Genomic DNA, 18,642 nt, shown 5'->3' with positions numbered 1-18,642 from the left:
ATGCGTGGCCGACCTCTGAGACTGAACCCTTACCCTCCATCACGATATGTTAACAAAACATATTTTTACCAGCTCTGTACAGAAAGAGGAATAGCCTCTTTCAACTTGTTTGACGGGTTACCTTCAGATGCGACTTTAGTGGGAAGACATGATCTCAAAACACGACCTTGTTTATGGCACTATTTCATCTTCTTAACCCTCAAATAATCAAAAACGCCATTTTTGAGCCTTGAAAAATAGCTGATTTAAACATTCAGTGCAGACTCTTGTTTTCTTACGAGTAAGCATGGATACTTCCTTAGTCACACCTTACTTGCATGTTTCACCCTGTCGAAAACACACCAGCGCGATCAAGCATGCCCATGTACACTGCTCAGTACTACAATGCACTCAAAACCATGATTGATTACACCCCGGGTTTCCCTTGCCGTCCTCAGAGACTGCCTCTACCCTATCAATCATGATAATTTCATAACTATATTCATGATACCATTTTCGACAGCTTTGGGGAATTGCTGCTCCTTTTTTACCAGATGTACGGCGGAATTCGTTCAGCAGGTGACTCTATTGGCATTGACTGCTGTGCACTCCGCTGGTGGCAGCATAACGTCTTCGTCCGTGTTTGACTTGTTAACATGACCTCCTCATCGGGGAGTTTTTCACAACAACCACACTGAGAAAACGGATTTTATTGTCAGGCCGAGGTATGATCTGATTGGGCGCAATCATTCAATCATATCGTTTACCAGCCTTTGGCAAACAATCATTTGATAATTTGCAACAAACTAGACGGCCACTTTCACCGCAAATAGGATTTTGTCGACAATTTTCTCATTTACTCCTCTTAGAATCTAGCAGTTTGAGAGAAAAAATATTTGTTTGGAGACTCATTAAATCCTTGAGCAGAAGATTAATGGACCACTTACGATGGCCAGTGCATCATTGTTAGGAATAAAAACTAAACTTCGTGCTCTAGAGCCCAAAACGATGCGGGTAAAACATTCACGAAGAGACTATTGTACCAATTACCTTTCCCGAAGTTGATTCTCTGAAATATCTCGATTCTCCAATATATGCAGTTTTATTTTTAACTGACTTATATTCGTTATACATCACGTTCGGTTGCTAGCATTAGTCAGGTGTTGGTATATGAGCCAAGATATTGGCTTGCAATTGGACCATTCCGTCGATCGCAATTGACTTCTTTTGTAAGTGGGGACGATTCATTGGCAGAACCCCAACAACGTACAGAAAAGAGGCGGATGAAATGACAGTTGACAGACCTGAATATAGGTGCGTGTTTGGCTGCATATATCAAGAGTCTTTCAACTCTGATATGGCACAGACTCGATTCGGTATTCTCTCACTGTCTTGTTCTGCTTTTTCAGCTACGCAACTTGAATACAAGCTACCATTTCCATTCATAAGAATACCACATCCTCTTTGACTTTCAAATAATGTGATTGTCGCTGCAAGCGGAGAACACCGCCTTTGACTTTCGTGGGATTGGATCAGTGATTCCGTTGAGAACTGATTGATGCATCATCAGGATTCGAAGCACGAAAACCCACAATTATTGTTGACTTATCGAATCTGGTTCCTCGGTTTACGTCAATCTCACAGGAATAAAGGGACATATTGATTAGTCCTGTGAATCACTAATGGTGAGTACTAATTGAGCCTTTCATCTGGGACAACGTGTCTCAATAAAATATGCTGATTTATACATATAAAGATATCCAATCGTTTCAGAAGAAAATTCTGAAAAATTTTCAAAACCAAAAAATTTTGGGGGCTGATGATGTTTCTTCATTTTGAGCAGAAAAAAAACAAGTGAAAAAAACATTTGGACTTAAAAATATTTTCATCCTTCAGAAATGATTTTTTTTTCATAAGCTCAAAATTCTGAAAAATTTTCAAAGCCAAAATTTTTTGGAGGCTGAAGATGTTTCTTCATTTGAGAGTCTTTGAGAGTCTTGCATCTTGACTTCTCAGGGTTTTTTATCATCCAATTGTACCCTTGCTTGTTACAATGCCCCCCCCCCCCCACACCCTCTCCCTCCCCATGCAAGATCTATAGTCAATATTTCTCAATAGAAAGCGACAAACCCTCCTCTCGCAAATTTACCGTCGATTTCGAAAACGTCGACAACGATTTCCATCCTTTAACGACCTGAGTTAAGGCTGCCATTAATGCAGCGGTGCTAATGGGGAATCTTCATACATCTTTAAATTAAATAAATTACAGGTGAAACTGGAAATGATTGAAATTTGTACTTAAATGATCATTAAAGCGCCACGTTGACGAGCGATTTGCTGCTACCTGTAATGATAATCGCTGTTATGTGTGACAAAAAGATCTCTCATCTGCGGGTAAAGCAGCTACCTGCGATCTAAATCGCATGCGACCATAATCGCTGGTTTGGGGCCTGGTTTTCGTAGGTACCTGCGACGAGACTCGGTCATCACAGCAACCTGATATCAATATCGAACTCGGCGATATCCGTCTTCTGTCTTGACTCAGTTTAGAGAGGACAACTGTATTGTTATGTTAAAGGATAGACGAGTCCATTGACCAACTTCTTTGTTATCTAGAATGTGCATGTGCCACCCCTACATAACAAATAACGTAAATAATGGACTCTTCCTGTCTGTAACACAACAAGTGTCCCTTTGGTTACGATGAGTTACAACCTCCACCTGTCATTGGAGAGATTGTGCCCCGGTCGTCCAACTCTCCGTCTGCGAAAACCAGCCGTCTCGTCTCGTGCATTTACACCATTTGATTGTAGATCTGTCCTTGGAGAGTCATTATCAGATTCGCTAGATCTATTAGTCTAAGTTTGACCCGATCTTGGGCTTGGCTGGTAAACACCCACTTCTCATCGCAAGGGCAGTAAACAAATCAGCCGCCTTAGCTGGTGAGGGGCTACACGCATGCAGCTGATAATGATTTTATGGTTCATTTGTGCAATCGCATGAGATCGTTTCTTGATGAGGTCTAGACTGGTTCGCCTGACTGCAACAATAAACTGAGGTCGATATCAAGTAGACAGCGATAGAGTTCGAGGTCACGCTCAGCTGACATGGCCGTAGTACTGATGGGCAAGAGAAAGCTTGAGGTAGATGACATGTTTGATTGATGGAGCTACATTTCTGCCAATACTTTCTTTTCCCCGCATTGTTTTTGAACGGCAATTCCTCGAGGCACAAAAGAATGTGTACGGAACGTGCCTTGTTTTGAATATGCGGCGAATAAATGCTTTCGAAAGGTGTTGCAAAGTGTCTGGACTAAACAATATGCAACAAGCTCCAAAAGCAAAATTGTACTCCAAAACGTGAATGCACACCTCACATGCCCTCTGTTTGAGTAAATCGGGTGATCGACTTGCAAAAACAGTGCACGAGAGAAATTATTGGCAATATATTGGCGTGAGACTTCTGGTGAAGTTTGCAAGATGCAGGAATGTTTGCCGAGAGAGAGGTAGCCGGGTGTTTGAATCGGAGGCCTTCTGTCACATCAAGATAAAGGCTCCCCACGTTCCACCTCGGCGCAACCTGCTATGGTATGCATAGAACCTGATCAAAACCATCCTGTTAATGTCTAATGACCTATCACGAGAGAACCCGAGATGATATCGGATTCCGCCGGGAATTAAATGGTTTCGGGAATAATTCACACGAGCTGCTCTATCGCCGTGATGACTTCCTGTTGATAGCTTGTCGTTCATGGACAACATTGGAGTTGATTGGTAAGGTCTGGTCGCTGAGTTGTGTTGTTTGTCTAATGTACAGATCCTGATGTCTGTAGACTATATCCAAACAACTAACCCATCGTATTAAGAGAGAGAAAAACATGGTCGACCTAAAAGAGTTTTTTGTCCTTATGTGCGTTACCAAACAACTACAATTCCGCAACGACGTCAAACAGCGCGACGTAACCGATGAGTTTGCACTCTCCAAGACTCGTCATTCGTGACAGTTGTTATTAAAGTGGTAGACTAGCACCGTGCACTAGCTTACCTTGGCTCTACGGGGCAAATGTCGCTCCACGGAGCAAATTTAGTGGTCCCTTTCATTGGGAGATTGACGAGTTTGCTGTCATATACAGTGGAACCCCGGTAACACGGCCACTCAGTCGTGGGACCGAGTTTGAATGGTCGCGTTACCGTTGTGGTCGCGTTAGTGAAGTTGAAAATCCGGGGACAAAATGTATGATTAGACTATCTCGCAAAAATTGATTAACCTATTTATTAGTTCAAAATCTGAAAAATTTTTAAAGCCAAAATCATTTGGGGCTGATGATGATTCTTCATTTTGAGCAGAAAAAAACAAGTGAAAAAAATATTTGGACTTGAAAATGTTTTCATCTGTAGCATGAAAAATTTGCCGCAATCAATTTCTTAACAGAAATCATGACAGCATTCGTCTTTTCATGGCAATTTGGCCCTTTGGTTGGGTTAGAGGGGTGAATTGGGTCATTGGGACCGCCCAATCCAGTGGTCGTGGTCTGGGTTCCGGGAGGGTCTTGTTATGGTAATTAGAGAGGAAACCATTCGGGACCGGCGATTCTTGGTCGTCATACCGGGGTGGTTGCCGACCGGCGTTCCACTGTACTGCATTCCAGACACTGTGTTTATCTTGTCAGTTGAATATAATCCGAGCTTTCATATTCACGATACGACATACAGAATAAAACCCATTTTATAAATTTTTAATGACTAACCACGGTACATTCCAGAGTGGTCTATGACCCGTTAGAGACAAGGAGAATGGTCTCATCTGGTCTCTCTTCATGACATGGTATGGCCCTGCTTCTATTAACTTAGATTCGTGTAAATCAGCCACGGAGCCTGACCCCGAGCTTGTTAAGGACAGTGGCTCAGCAAGCGTCCGCTTATTAGTTTATCCGCTTCTGGCGTAGAACGAGCTATTATTCAATTGTCTCTCTAAATTGCCAAGTAGTGACCTGGTGGTAACGTTAATCAGTTACATTGTATTGTTTGGAGGATATGGTGGTTGCTATTGGTAACATGGGCACGTCAGCCATGTTTGATTTTAAAATGGCTGCTACAGGAAATGTATCAAGGTTTATCGTTGTTATCGTTGTTTAAGGTAAACTTAACGGATGACTTCATCTTAGCCGCAAAGGTAGTGAAAACTAACAACCTTGTAGGTTTGTCATGAAACAAATTTGAAATTATTTTGATGATATAAACTCTTAAATTTAGCAGATGTCAACAACTTGGTATTGTCGTGCATCGCAGCGATTATAATCGCAGGTCGCAGCGACAAAAAGCGCTGGTTTTAGCGATACAATGTCTCTTTAAGCGAACCATGGCAACAGATCAGCTGCCTCAGCTCTCTGAGAGTATTGAAGCCCATCTGAAAGCATGGCTGATGCAGAAAAAAGTGATTTCCTCGAGAAATTCACCTCATGCCTCCCCGCCATCAAAACGCGCAGAACTACTTTTTTATGTTCTAATTTCCGCGACAAAATACAAACAGATTGCCTCGGAGGCCTCAGAGGTGATCAGGTAGTTTTATTAGGTGAAAAAGAGCGATGGCGCTGGTGATTTGTTCTGAAAAACCGGAGTTCGTCACGAGATAAAATTGGTTCAAGGCAAGAATTATCTCAACAAACTTCTGATCCAATTATCTTATCTTAAGTAGCACTACCGTTTTGGGGTTGGAATTGGGAGTGTATTCCTTTTGCAGCTTTATTCTCTCCAACATACCTAACGCTTAGAAAGCCTGGTGATGAGACGACATTACCCTTGTAGCCACCTGAATCATATATCACATATCTCTTTATAATTAAGCCCCAGAAAGAAGGCACTCGCATTCTGCATCCAAGATCCGCGGTGCATTAGCGATTTGATAATATCCGTGGAAGGTTTCCTAACTCCTCGACAGCCTTCTGCGCTGATTGAATTACGTTATTACACTGGGCGGCGGTAACGGTAATGGAGTTTCCATCTCGTCTTTAAATACTACATCAGGGGAATTAGACAACGAGTTTGGTGCGTTCGATTTACGACATTGGTCTTTGTGTGTCTCAAATTTACCATGAGATGGTGTTTCAAACTTGATGAAAGAGTATTCCGCTTATTTCAGTGAGCCACATTACTACTGTATTTAAAGATAGGGTCGTGTTACTCAACAAACTACGCCAGTTGATCTTGATTGTGACGTCATATGGAGTAATCATATTCCGCTTTTGTTTGGAAACCTCACTGGCTATTAGATAGTGAGATTCCAGGTCTTTTCATCCACAAATTATTATCGCATTTTGAACTGGTTTTACTTGATGTTTTTCAGATGTTTCGCGTGACATTTGTCGTCTGCCTGCTAATCTCGTCGATTCTCGTCTCGTGCGAGACGCAGGAAATGGATGAGGAAGCGTGCATGACGGTTAATCTGCGCGCTAGGAGCGATTGTAGATACGACCAGGACGTGTGTGACAGTTACTGCGGTCCGTGGAAGGAGGACCCGAAGGCGTGTCGCGATGACTGTTATATTAAATACCTAGTTTGTATCGGATGCCGAAGCGAGAAGTAGGGCTATATATAGACATTCCGGAGCTTTACTCATGTCTCAGTCACCAGTTTTTCCATAGAGTGACCAGCACAGACGCTGTTTAGTAGAAGAGTAGAACCTCTCTATAAGGGATAACCTTGGCACGGACGTGCCTGTGTCTTGATGAAATGGATTTGACCAATTCTTGGCTGAAATCGGTGTCCTTCTTAGTGATGGTGTCCTGCTTATTGAGATGTCCGCTAAGGGAGGTTCCATTGCAAAACTCATATTTGGAGGACAGAACGGACGACTATAAGTCCGTGTTCATAGATATGTAGTTTATATTGAATGTAAGAGGAGAAAATGAGCTTTGTATCTGGAAATAGAGGTATTTGTATCATCATGTATTCTTATCCGGTGTTTTGTTTTGTTTTATCTATGTTTCGCCCTCTGGTGTCAGCGGCGATGAAAAGCGACTTCCGCTTTGGACGATGCCAGTTTACGATAGGAAGCCAGTCTATTGTACGATATGCAACCAGTCTATTTTCTCATTGCCACATTTCAAGCCGATATGAGGAACGGCGGGTTATGTGATCTCAGTCCCGTGCGAGGAGACAGAACAAAGTAAACAAAGTCTCGGCGTCATAATATTATCATCAATACCATCGGAATAAATATATTTTAATACATCTTTTACAGTTACTTTTATATACATCTTCAAGTGTATGCAAAAATAATCTATGACACAACTGGTTACGTCAACTAAAAACAAATTGTCATTCCAATAATAATAACTATAGGGTAGAATGGGGTATTTGTAGCCCCGGTTTAACTGTAGCCCCTGCCTATGATATTGATTGATACCCCATGCATAAAACAATGCAGGGGCTACAAATACCCCATCCTACCTTACTTAGTACGCGTGAAATGGTTATGTTGTTGCATATGTAACAGAGGAAAAACATCAAGGTCCAACCGGGGATTGAACCCGGGACCTCTCGCTTATAAGGCCATCACTCTACCGACTGAGCTAAAGGGAATTTCCCCCTAGCCTGGACTAGTAGGAATGATGCCACCACTACACATAGTGGAGATATGTTTCTTGGCACATCAAGCCGATTTCATACTGCGACGCATGACAACCCGGTGGAGCTCTCGATTTGACCAAAACCTCGGCCGCGGCTTTGTTCTACATCTTAGCTCCACTCTCGCGCTGTTAATGAGCCAACCAATACCTCCAGTTTGGTATCAATTACCTTAACACGATATCTTTGGTATATAAATGATTGGTCATTCTGACAGCGAGCAGAGCATTGCAACCAGTTTATCAATCTCTGTATGATGAAGACCATTTGGTTTCTGGTGGCTTAGACCTCTGATGCCCCATACCTCATTAATCACTACCTTCTTCGCCACTGATGTAGCCAAGAGGTTGCGGTCAATAATCGCGGGTCAATACCAAACTTGGTCAGCTGTGATTGCACTCAGGGGTGTAGACCTGCTGCTGTTATAAAGGTCATGCCGGGCATTTTATATTTCTCGGTTCACAGGGATGAGTCATGTTGGGTCGGAAGGTCGAAATGAAAATAAGAATAGAATTTTGACGGGTGTGAGAAATGGTGTCGTTACAAAGCACTTGTCTAAGGCAAAGGTTAAATATGATTCACGCTGTCACTTGTCATGATTCACTTGTCACAGCTTTTAAACTTGCTTGGGCTTGATAACACGACGAGAGGATGAGAGGTGACATCGTGAATCGTATGTAGCCCACTCTTGGGTAGCGACTTGTTCGTTCTTCATGTAGCGCATGAAAATTAAACAGTGACACGTTACATATGAAAACGTAAACTTAATATATGATCGTGGCCTTAGAACCTAAAACAAACCCAGTGTAGGTTAATACATGTATACATTAGATCCTGCCTATGCTGCGGTGGTTATTTTCATTCAGAATGGTCGCCAAAAGACGTTTACAGGTGGATGCGAATCAAGGACAATCGATTCTACAATAATCCGTCTATTCCAAATCTGCTAAGACGGTCTATTGTGTTATTGATTCCCGAAAGCATAGTCAATGTCGCGGATCAATACCTCACTCTGTCTGCGATCAGCCCCAATCACAATCACGGTGAGCGGGTGTTGAACAGCTGGTCATTCGGCCCGAGCTATTCCCATGAGTGGACTGAAGGACGATGTATCAAAAGAACAGGTCTGGTCTGTGTGAGGCAGCACTTAATGTGGTTTATGTTTTTGGTCAGATTATCAAACCTTGGCCATGTTTATATCATAAGCAGTATGGAGTTCATCCCTGGTTACAGGATTCTCATCGCAGAGTCACAAAAAAACCAGCCTTCGCTTCAACTTAAGCCTCAGCGTCCCACAGAAAATACGCTTGTTCAAGTTGGCCAAGTACAAGAAGACAGCGGAAACCTATGCGATGAAACAGGTTACCTAATACTAGGAAGGTTTCCCAACCCTTACGAAGGAAGATCAGAGCTTAGAGGACAACCACATACCTCGGTGCTTCGTTCTTCACTGCTGGGAAACTTGCCTATTAAATAGCTTGGGCATCAGAAGACATCAATCCTCAAATCAAACTTCCACCCAGCCCAAGATCCACACTCAAATTCAGCCCCGTCGATTTCAGTCGACCGCTGTCCAAGTCGATTTCCTCATCCGGGTCATCGGCGCCAATGTTTATCTCGTCTGCGAAACCAGCCGGTGCGGACAACACGGCGTCACCTTCAGTGTTTACCCCTAACTGCGCGTCACCTCCAATTCCTTGCTCCGCGTCACCCTTAATGTCAGCGTTTTCACCTAATACCGTGTCTACGTCGAAGTCGGCACCAATACCCATCTTGAAATTATCACTGGCGTCTCCATCTAAGCCAAGACCTACATCTACATCACCACAACACACAACCAAATCCCTCACTTGGCTACCACCGATTCCAAGCACGTCATCATCCTCGTCCTCAATGTCCTTAACATCTTTTTCAGTATCGGAACCGGAACTGCTGTACGACCTTGAGAAAGTCGGGGACGAGGATTCTATTGACCTGGTACACGTGGAACAGAGCGAGCTCGTGCTTTCTGAACGCGAGTGCGTTCGTTCCTTTGGCATGTGACTACACACGTGATCCACGTTTTCCAATTTGGAGCACTTCCGCGATATGCGCTTCAATGGTTCGTTTCGTCTCGAGTCACCTTTTTCGCTAGAACTGTTTTGTTTGCTTTCCCTGCCAATGTTTTCCTCTGTTATGCCAAACGACACATCACCACCAGGAGTATCGACATCCGCGCTAAAGTTCCCCTCCTGCACATGTATTAGTCCACCATCTCGATCAGCATCAATTACGGCACCCGCGTGATCAGGAATGACGTCAGATATGTCGTCACTCTCTGCCGCCAGGTCAAACGGGCCGACATCGACAGCATCAGTAGCTTCTAATTTCTCCCTCGGCCGATTGATATCTAATGTTCCTTCTTCGCCAATAGGGGGTAATGCGATATCCACAGCTGGTTCGTGTACATTGGCACCATACGCCAAGTCCAAGTTTAATTCCTCAACGGATTCAAGTGAGTTCTGTGTCTTGAAACCTCTCGGCCAGCCTGCTTCCATGACATTCGAATCATCATCGGACTCCAGAAGTTCATAATCGGGTTTAGTGTCAAAGTCAGGGTCAGCGTCATTAGAATCAGCGGACTCGCGCTTGGAAACTCCCGCGAATCGAAGGTCAAAGCTACCGTCGTAACGGGCGTCGTTGAAGCGAGTGTCGGCCATGTCAATCGACCCCCGCGAAGCTAGCTCGCCGTCGAACTCCACATCCGCATCAGAATGACGTGTAGAGCTGAGCGAACTTCCCGAATCTTCTGCTGGAGGGGAAATTTCAATGTCCACATTATTCATGATACCATCGCCTGACCAGCTCGTTCCATGGTCCATCTTTACATATGGCCGGTCCTCAGCTTCCAACGGGATGATATCTACGGGGGCTTCAACCCTGACTTCCAAGACGACGTCTGCGTTATCGATGACGTCACTCTCCGCGTCAAGATCAGTAGATATTTTTCGTTTGAGTTCAGGGAGGGTCACAACATCTGAAACCCAAAAGAGATTGTGTTTTGAAATGCAAATAGCAAGCAAACCGACTCGAATGAAGAAAGAAAATTATAAAAACTGAGCAATTTGAAGAGCAATTTTACAAGTCTCAGGGCGAAGCCAGCACGCCTGCTGGTCCTTGTGACCCATTCATCGCCATCTAAGCTCGTTCTGATGTACATGTATCATTGGGTTTGCTGGGTAAATGATACTTAATCTCCGTCCCTCCGGATCATCCCGAAAAGAACCGAAGATGACGTCAGCATGTCAACCTACCCGGCATACTGTCCTCCACCTCCATCTCCAGTCTCCCTCCACTGTAATCGGGCCAATCACCTTGGGACGATTTACTTGACAGCGAAATCGTGTCGGACTGTTTGAGGGCAATTTCAACGGAGGCTTCATTTGATGAGTACTCTATGGTTGCTTCTGTATAGTTCGTCTTATCCTTCTTCACCTTCGGGCCTTTTGCATCACCATTTTTCTTATCTGAAAAGGGCAGGTGAAAGAAGCCTTTTTTATTCACTTTTTAATTCATTTCACAAACTGGAAGCAAAAAGCATCATTTGGATGATCATGTTGATAGGAATACGGTTCTTTAGTAATTTGTTGCATGTGGGGAACTGCAGGAAACGCGGTGGCGGAGCGTCCCAATTCGATTTGGAAGATCGAAGGTTCGTGATTGGGCCGGAGTAGCCCATTGAAATAGGCTCCGATCTGCCTTTCATCTCTTGTGGATGGATGGGGTTGTCGATATGCGGCCTGTGCTACTCGGTTCTTTCAAATGGCCCGGAATGACCAAGTGTAGCTTGGATGTGCGAAAGCTAGGATTCGGCTGGGGAATGGCAAGTGCTGAAAACATACTCTGTTTATAAACTCCGCACGGATTCTGATGATTCTCACCTTTTTCGTTTTTAATGAAGGCATGATTATCTTGGCCATGGCCGTCCTTAGCACGATATCTGGAAGCTGAACAAGAAATACAATCAAGTTTTGAGAAGTTATACGAAACAGTGCTGAACCCGAAGTCAACTCTTTGGTCATGGGCGGGGAGGGGGGTAAACTACTCTTTGCTCCTCTCCGTCATCCTAAAGGGCCAATTTAGCACCCCCACGCGGGGCACTATGGCATTAGGCTACTACGAGCACTTCCTATCGGTAAGCTTTGACACTAATATGGAATTTATCATGTGGAATCCAATATAATACCGACCTTTCGCTTCGTCTTCAGATATCACGTAATCAATTGATTGCTTTCGGATTCTTTTCATGGATTTCTTGGCTTCTTTCTCAGTGTCCGGCATGACGACATATGCATCTGGAAGCAACGATCAAACATGTACATTAAATGTACATACAGGTGAATGTTGTCACAGTGCATCAGCCTTATGCAATGGTACTATGCATCAGTAAGCTGCCTGGATGAGTCATGTTGCCACCTGGCGGTGATCCCCTGTCTTTAAGCTACATGCAGCAACATTTCAATTTCGCTTTCAACTTCACGACTTGAGTCCATCCCGTGAAGGACAAATCGGCAGCAAGACTGGGATACGAACCCTCGACCTTGGATTGATAGCCAGGCACTCTCAGCAGTACGCCACCACGATTAGTGTGCGACGATGATGATGAAAATGACCACCCCTTCCTCAACCTCGCCCCTCCCACCCCCTCCTACGCACGATACACTCACCTCTCACCAGGCAATAGTTCTTCAAGACAAGATAAAGAACAACCGCGACAACAATGAGTGCAACGACGACCACAACGACCACTATTATAATGATGATATTCGCACTGGTATTCCTCACTGAAAACGGAATGTTGATAATTAGTGAACCATCAACACTAATAAGACATATAAGGAGGTGAGGCCTCAGAAGCCAAGAGGTCAGAGCGACTGCTTTGCAACGGTAAATATATGCAAAAGTGTAACTTTAAAGCTTACATGCATGCATAAAAACGATTCGATGGCAACAATGACCGCGCGAGATCGCAATGGTCACTTATAGTAGTACAAGTATGACTATATGAACTGATGCTCATATCTGTGCTCCACATCCAGTGCTCTGTTGGTGGATACGGCAGCGCCACTGCAGCCTGCTGGTAGTCTATCATATCTGAGGGCGATTGAAACATGGGTGACCGGTCGTTCAAAACATGGCGGACGTGTGGTAGTGTTTTCTAACTTGGCCGTTAGGGTTTTTATGCATGCATGTCAGCTTGAAACAAGTAAGACACATAAAAAGTAGAGGCCTCAGTTGTTAAGTGGTCAGGGCGTCTGCAGCTTAGTCCACCAAGTGACGATTCGAACATATCAAGACCCGTTCTGATTTCACACTTTGGGGAGTCTCATGGCTAAGTGGTTAAAACTACTGGCTTCCATGCACGAGGGCTCGGGTCAGATCCTGGGGAGAAACCAAGATTATATTTCTGGACATACAACAATCTACCTATGAGAGGAACAGCTACATTCTCCGTAGTTAACGGTGCTAGCCTATCATTAAGCAGTCGTTACTAATGCCGGGTGAGGCTTGGAGATTGGACATGTCACGTGCATTAGTCACATGACTTGTTGTCATTATCTTAAGCAACGAGCAGCAAATACCAAAAAACTTACCCTCAGCCAGTATAGGTGTTGATGAATGTGACTCCCCACTGATATCAATCACCAACACGGAACACATGTACCTCTTATCCTTGCTGACCTTCACCGTTGCCGTGGAGGCGGACACGTTTCCCACCGCGTAGAGGTCACATGACAAGTCTTGCGCATCATTTGCCACGCACCAGCGGACTTTGAGTGTAGTGTAGGAAGAAGATCCAAATGGTTGCCAAGTCCCCGTGATGAATTCGTCTTTCTGGACGAAGGTGATGTCAGAAAAATCTGGTCGGACTGCACAAAGAGAAGATCGAGATCGTATCAAGTTTGCTTTGGTCTTTGTCATTGATGATGATGACGCACAAAAACACGAGAACAAACCAAAACTGTCCGTTCAAAACACGATGAGATAGAAGCCTTCATATAAGACGTTTGCTGGCTATGTAAGGACCTCACGAAACGTGTTTCATGAGGGGCCGGTGCTATCACAGACTGTGTTCTTACTCGAATAATAGTCTCTACAGCGCTAAAGTTGTCCGGCAGAGGACTTTGCATACCCCGTTAAAATCAGCGCCACCTTTTCGGATGCCTGTGCCCTAGTCCCGCTTATCCGTTTATATTTTCGGAGTTATAGCTTACATGTAATTTGTCCCAGACTCCAGATACTTACAACTTGCAGGCATTCTCGGAGAAGTGTATGTAAGTGAACCAGCGTCGAGGACAAGTAAAGCACACTCATACTTTGAGTACTGTAACACACTGAAGGTCACCTCGGTGGCCTTGACATCTCTGACGTCATGCATCAAACATGGCGAATCGGTCGTGGCACAATATTTGACTTTTATCCCTCGGTAGACTTTGTCAAGTGGTTTCCACTTAGCTGTGATATTTTGACCCTCCCTGTAGAAGTCAACATTGCCCGACGTGGTGAGGTCCGGTATGGCTGCAATGATAAATAAAATTGAAATGCGCTAGTTACGGGGTTCATCTCCTTTTGACCTCGATTCTAAAACCTTTCTCAAAAAAGCAATACACAAGTTCAACTCGGCTTCAAACACTACCAATACAAAGTGTAGTGAAACAATCGCTCAAATATTGAAATGTACGCTTGTTTTGACGAGAACTACTTTGGCCAGTTCACTTTGCCACCTGAACGACCTCTTCATTATCTTCAAGTGGTGGCATTAGATGGGCTACGTCCCCAAATCTCGTCCACAGTAGACCCTCCAAGGTCAGATTGTTGCCATGCTACTTTTGATGATGCTCTGACTGCCCATACCCACCTTCACATAGGAAGACAGACGTCACAAGGACCAGCAGAAATTCGAGAATTTCCTCCCCCATGTTCCTGAAAACGCCAAAAAGACTTGAAGTCATTCCATCTAGAGTGCCATGACAACGCCCAAAGATTAGTAGCTGCCATATGACATCTATGATGAGAGGCAGGTGAAACTGTCTGTGAGGGGTCGACATGTGAAAATAACCCGGAGCCATTGGGGCACTACCATCCTATAATATTATAAGTTATATCATAAGAAAAAACGTGGTAACTTTTACCCAACTCAGAGAACAAAAACGAAAACTATATCCCATCGACACTGACCATTTCCGGCCTGGTCGTGCCCAGCGGAAGACATGCACCACTGTCCATAAAGGCGCAAGTTTCCGAGTCCATCACGCGATAAATCTTTACCACTGCACATGTAGATATCACGTGGGTTAACTCACAAAGATAGTCACAAAGCAGGTGCATGCTTTTCAGTGTGACTTTCAAGATACTTCGCCTGCACGTTACACGTGTAGGCCAAGTATACTTCGATGTACTCGTACTCACATGCAAAGATTGTCATTTCGAAGGATCGTATTCTGTCACTGGTGTTATAAACTACAATATCATATTCATTGAGACGATTTATGATAGTTTAGCTTAAAGACATTCAAAAGAAGTCAGGCTGGTTTGTGGGTCAAATACCTTCTTTTCTTGTGAAATGAAAAGATATACTTATAGGCCTTTTCAGAAGTATGTGGCCCGATTTCTTCAAAGTTTGTTTATTCTTGAATCTGATTTTGGGACTCAGAAGAGATGAGCAAATCAACTGAAGTTTTTTTTGACGATTTTTAGCCCTCAGATACCCAGACAACGTATATTTGGCCCTCTTTTCGGCCTGACTGAAGACTTCACTGCCACTCTTTTGCTGTAATGAGAAATGGCCTGTATTTCGTTACTCAAATCGAGGCGAATGACCTTTTTTGGGGAAATGGCAGTGAATTGTAGGGCTTGGCATGCATTGACTGCACATGCATTGTACAGTGGGAGTCGTATGTATTGTAGTGCTTGGCATGCATTGACTGCACATGCATTGTACAGTGGGAGTCGTATGTATTGTAGTGCTCGGCATGCATTGACTGCACATGCATTGTACAGTGGGAGTCGTGTGTATTGTAGTGCTTGGTATGCATTGACTGCACATGCATTGTACAGTGGGAGTCGTGTGTATATTGTAGTGCTCGGCATGCATTGACTGCACATGCATTGTACAGTGGGAGTCGTATGTCTTGTAGTGCTTGGCATGCATTGACTGCACATGCATTGTACAGTGGGAGTCGTGTGTATATTGTAGTGCTCGGCATGCATTGACTGCACATGCATTGTACAGTGGGAGTCGTATGTCTTGTAGTGCTTGGCATGCATTGACTGCACATGCATTGTACAGTGGGAGTCGTGTGTATATTGTAGTGCTCGGCATGCATTGACTGCACATGCATTGTACAGTGGGAGTCGTATGTCTTGTAGTGCTCGGCATGCATTGACTGCACATGCAATGTACAGTGGGAGTCGCATGTATTGTAGTGTTTGGCATGCATTGACCATTTCATTGAAGAGACAAGTCAAGCGGTTCACCAGAAATAGATATTAGCGATTTACCGGGCCTTCTCTGGAGACAAAGCAGTTCCCAATTTTGTAAAGATAAATATGTGTCCCAAACAAATAAAAATATTTACTAATCAAGTATGGGAAAGCAGATTTAAAGGTTAAGGTTTGCTCTTTCTGTTGACGAATAGTGAAATTCCCGGGGCCAAATCCGGGAAGAACATAGTGTGAAATTTGAAATGACAAGTGTACAACTTGTTCGAATCATGGCAACTTTCCAAATATACTTGGCTTATATCATTGCATGCATGTTTATTTTGGTGTGATTGAGCGGTAAAGCATGTCCTTTATTCAGGAGATCTTCGTTTGGTATATTATCGAAAGAAGTTATTCCGTAGAATGGACGTGTGACACGACAAGCGTTCGCTGTGAGTTTTTCTCATCAAAGCTCAAAAGTAGATGTTAGTATGCTACCAAATGTGTGAGAGCTACAGGAAATCATTTTGTATTTCGTCGTTCCAGAAATGAAATTGTAGGTAACACATCCTGAGACACAGTTGCCATGCACACACTTCATACAGGTCGAATGTTTAGTGTGTGTGCGTGTATGGTAGGGGAGGGGGCTGTTACTTAAATTCACCATTGGTGAAAATTCCCGTAAAAGTAGGCCACCCGCTCGAGCTCTCTAACAAATACCTTGCTCATCAATCATGAGCAATTAGATCCCTCTTATATGAGGTTTTGTGATTCAATCTGGGTTTATTTAATTATCAATTACTTATCTACTTATAGGGCCTAATAGGGTATCTCGTGTTACCTGTTACGAATCAGACCACGACTGGTAGATTTCAAAATTGCCGAAAATAGATTAGATGAATACCATCTTGCCTGTCAGTAATACACGAACCGAACGGGGGTCGTTGACCTAGAAATATCTAAAGATGAAAAACATCTTCAAAATTGTTCATAGTAGTCCATGTTAACGTGGACAAGCTTGAAAAACCCCTTCATAGAATTCTTATCGATCTGATACATGAGCTGGCCAAGTTAATACAGTGAGACCTCTCTATATAGGACAACCCTGGGACTGACATATGCCGTCCTTAATAGTGAGGTTCCTGATTACACAGGTCAAGTTGTAAAAAAGGACCTGTTTGGGACCAAAGTCACTGTCCTTAGTAGAGAGCGTGTCCTGCGTAAAGGGGTATCGGCTCAGAGACTTTTCACTGCAGAAACTTACCTCCAAATATCTTCTCTCTGTGCTTGCTTCGACACCTGGCTTATACTAACGGTTCCTGTTAGCTCTCACTAGGTAAACATGTTGCATCATGATGTGAACACATTTATCCTTCTGATTGAAATTGACAATGAGGGTGCGTGTTACTTTCAGTAATCCGATAAAAGCTCTTCGTTAGGTCCAAAGAAATGTTGATTATGAGTTTCTTAATAAGTAGTGGACTAATACAACACTAATAGGAAGTATCACATACACACTTCCTGTCGCCCAGCTATAAGTAAGACAATTATGCTCACTTCAGCCTACTCCAAAATGTAACTTTCTTTGAAAATCCTTTGCAAAATTAAAAACCAGATATTTGTAATCCTGAACTGAAACAAACCAGGAATCACACTGCTCACATATCCCGCTCACAATACCAAACTGCTACTTCCTTGACGACATTTCTTCAACAAACATGATTTATCTCACGAAACAGCGTGAAAATACCGGACGAAACGGCTGTAGGAAAATAGAAGATGTTTACCCGCGTTTTGGCCATCCCGTGTCATCGCTTGGTCATGTCCTACAGCTCCATGTCCACGAAATAAAACAGCGAAGAGCGTATATGACCAGGTGACAAACCTTCTGTCAAATATCACGTCCTATGCCTCCTGTATTCACCTAGGCCTACAAGACCCATCATGATAGATATATCAAAGCCTAAGGGTGACGCGTAATGTGTACAAATCTTCGAACAATAACCTTGAAAATTCAACGAACAAAAGCAGAATTTCATGGATTTTCTACATAGGCCTACTTCAATTATTTGTGTGTTTGTAAAACTCATGCTTGGCCTGCAGTGGTTGTCCGGGAGTGTGAACCCGATCCCGAAATAGGTAATTCGAGAATGAATATCAGTTTATTTATTAGATTCATATGTCTTTCATGATTTCTTGGGCCCATATCCAAAAGTAAGACAATATAGTATAATCATAGCCCAAATATTTTTTTCACTTGTTTTTTTTCTAATCAAAATGAAGAAACATCATCAGGCCCAAAAAAGTTTGGCTTTGAAAATTTTTCAGAATTTTGAACTCTGAAAGGATGAAAAAACTTCCGAGTCAAACCACAAATCGGGTCAAACCGGTTTGAACGTGAATGGGGCTCAGATAGTATGATATCATGCTTTTCGAAGTTTGCATTACTTGTAATCTTATATAAAACACATGGCCCAAGCTCAAAAGTATGATTTTTATCGAGCACGTAGATCGTCCGCCTTCAAATTCCTCGTTGTAGAGCTATTCAGTAATAGATCAGGATATGATATTACAA

The 18,642-nt window shown here is 43.4% G+C and overlaps 1 protein-coding gene and 1 long non-coding RNA gene across 3 annotated transcripts; one reads left to right on the top strand and one right to left on the bottom strand.

The window, feature by feature from the left end:
• Positions 1-1,330: 1,330 nt before the first annotated feature.
• On the top strand, positions 1,331-6,932 carry LOC135502060 (uncharacterized). Its single transcript, XR_010449733.1, has 2 exons — positions 1,331-1,664; positions 6,322-6,932. It is a non-coding gene; the product is annotated as an uncharacterized LOC135502060 (long non-coding RNA).
• A 229-nt stretch (positions 6,933-7,161) lies between these two features.
• Positions 7,162-18,014, bottom strand: LOC135502058 (uncharacterized). 2 transcript variants are annotated; one of them, XM_064794540.1, is made up of 9 exons: positions 17,332-18,014; positions 14,503-14,567; positions 13,890-14,162; positions 13,238-13,513; positions 12,311-12,427; positions 11,834-11,938; positions 11,525-11,590; positions 10,898-11,110; positions 7,162-10,620 (listed from the first exon to the last, which is right to left on the bottom strand). In XM_064794540.1, exons 2-9 carry the CDS (start codon positions 14,561-14,563, stop codon positions 9,107-9,109), a joined length of 2,625 nt encoding a protein of 874 aa, XP_064650610.1. In that variant the 5' UTR covers positions 14,564-14,567; positions 17,332-18,014; the 3' UTR covers positions 7,162-9,106. The 2 variants fall into 2 exon arrangements, with proteins under 2 accessions (XP_064650610.1, XP_064650611.1); XM_064794541.1 differs by lacking the exon at positions 17,332-18,014 and adding an exon at positions 14,823-15,054.
• Positions 18,015-18,642: the final 628 nt, after the last annotated feature.

Source organism: Lineus longissimus, chromosome 18 (assembly GCF_910592395.1).
Source record: "Lineus longissimus chromosome 18, tnLinLong1.2, whole genome shotgun sequence".
Lineage (NCBI taxonomy): Eukaryota > Metazoa > Nemertea > Pilidiophora > Heteronemertea > Lineidae > Lineus > Lineus longissimus.
The sequence above is the reverse complement of the archived record's forward strand: the minus strand, read 5'-3'. Positions and strand labels throughout refer to the sequence as shown.